The sequence below is a fragment of the Acanthisitta chloris genome, unplaced genomic scaffold (assembly GCF_000695815.1).
Source record: "Acanthisitta chloris isolate BGI_N310 unplaced genomic scaffold, ASM69581v1 scaffold11152, whole genome shotgun sequence".
NCBI lineage: Eukaryota > Metazoa > Chordata > Aves > Passeriformes > Acanthisittidae > Acanthisitta > Acanthisitta chloris.
This window is the reverse complement of record NW_008662179.1, coordinates 1,812-2,809: the sequence shown is the minus strand read 5'-3', so window position 1 is coordinate 2,809 and position 998 is coordinate 1,812. Positions and strand designations below refer to the sequence as shown.

The 998-nt window shown below is 62.5% G+C and overlaps 1 protein-coding gene across 1 annotated transcript in view; it reads left to right on the top strand.

Moving 5' to 3' along the window:
- Positions 1 to 998, top strand: part of RGS11 (regulator of G-protein signaling 11) — a 3,739-nt gene that overhangs the window by 974 nt on the left and 1,767 nt on the right. The window contains exons 7-8 of the mRNA XM_009070508.1: positions 578 to 607; positions 691 to 752. Of these exons, the coding sequence (XP_009068756.1) occupies positions 578 to 607; positions 691 to 752 (92 nt within the window). The remainder of the gene's footprint in view (positions 1 to 577; positions 608 to 690; positions 753 to 998) is intronic.

The following is a 998-nucleotide window of genomic DNA, read 5'->3' as shown; positions in this document are numbered from 1 at the left end:
AGGGCACAGCCACCTGCCTGTGCCAGGGTGTTGAGCTGCCCCAGTGGGTGCCCATCCATCCCACCACAGGCTGTGCCCACATTTGGAGGGGTGGGTGGGGAGCCCCAGCTCTGCTAACATCCATGTGTCCAGCCTGTCCCCTGGCCCGGCTGAGTCGGGGGATCTGTGTGTTTGCCCATGCACCCACCACACCTCTGTGCCAGCACCTCTAATCCTGACTGCTGGGCCCATCCCTGTGTCATGACCTCACTAATGCTGTCAGAACACCCTCCAGTCTGTCCTCACTAACCACCCACTTTCTCTTCTCTGCGCCGTGTGCTGTGTCCTCTGCCCACGTAAGTGTCACTAACCTAGGGCTGGTGTCACGCTGGGGTTGGGTGGGGAGATGCTGGGGTTCACCCCGTGGGCTGTGCTGACTGAGTCAGGAGAGCTGGGGGGGGTGAGGCTGGAGGGCCCAGGAATGAGCCCTGGGGTCCTGGGGTAAAGGCCTGGGTGCTGGATTGCCCAGGGTGGCAATAGCAGGGCAGAAGGTCCTGGCCCTGCCATGCTCTCACCTAGCTCTGTGCATCTCTTGCAGACCAAGAACATGGATTACTACAAGAGGGAGGTGAGTGGGGTGAGGGGTGGGGGCAGCTCCTGGGGGGCACAGGCTGCCAGGCACCCCAACATCTCCCCTGCACCTGGCCCCAGATCGAGTACTGCAGGAAGGCCATGGCCAGGACCAGGGGGAAGTCCTCCATCTGCCTCGAGGGGTGACTGCCCTGGCTGCAGGTTGGGTCCCTGTTGGGGTGACAGGAGCACCTACCTCCCTGCAGCTGGTGGTCAGCACCTCAGCACCATAGCTCTCAGTGGGGAGCAGAGTGAGGCTCTGTGGTCATCCAGAGCCTGAGCACATCCCCACCACGTCCCCATCATATCCCCGTGGTGGCTGGAGTTGATCCCCTGGCCACCTCCAGCTGCTGCTCCCGGCAGGGAACTCAAGGTCAACGAGCAGTATG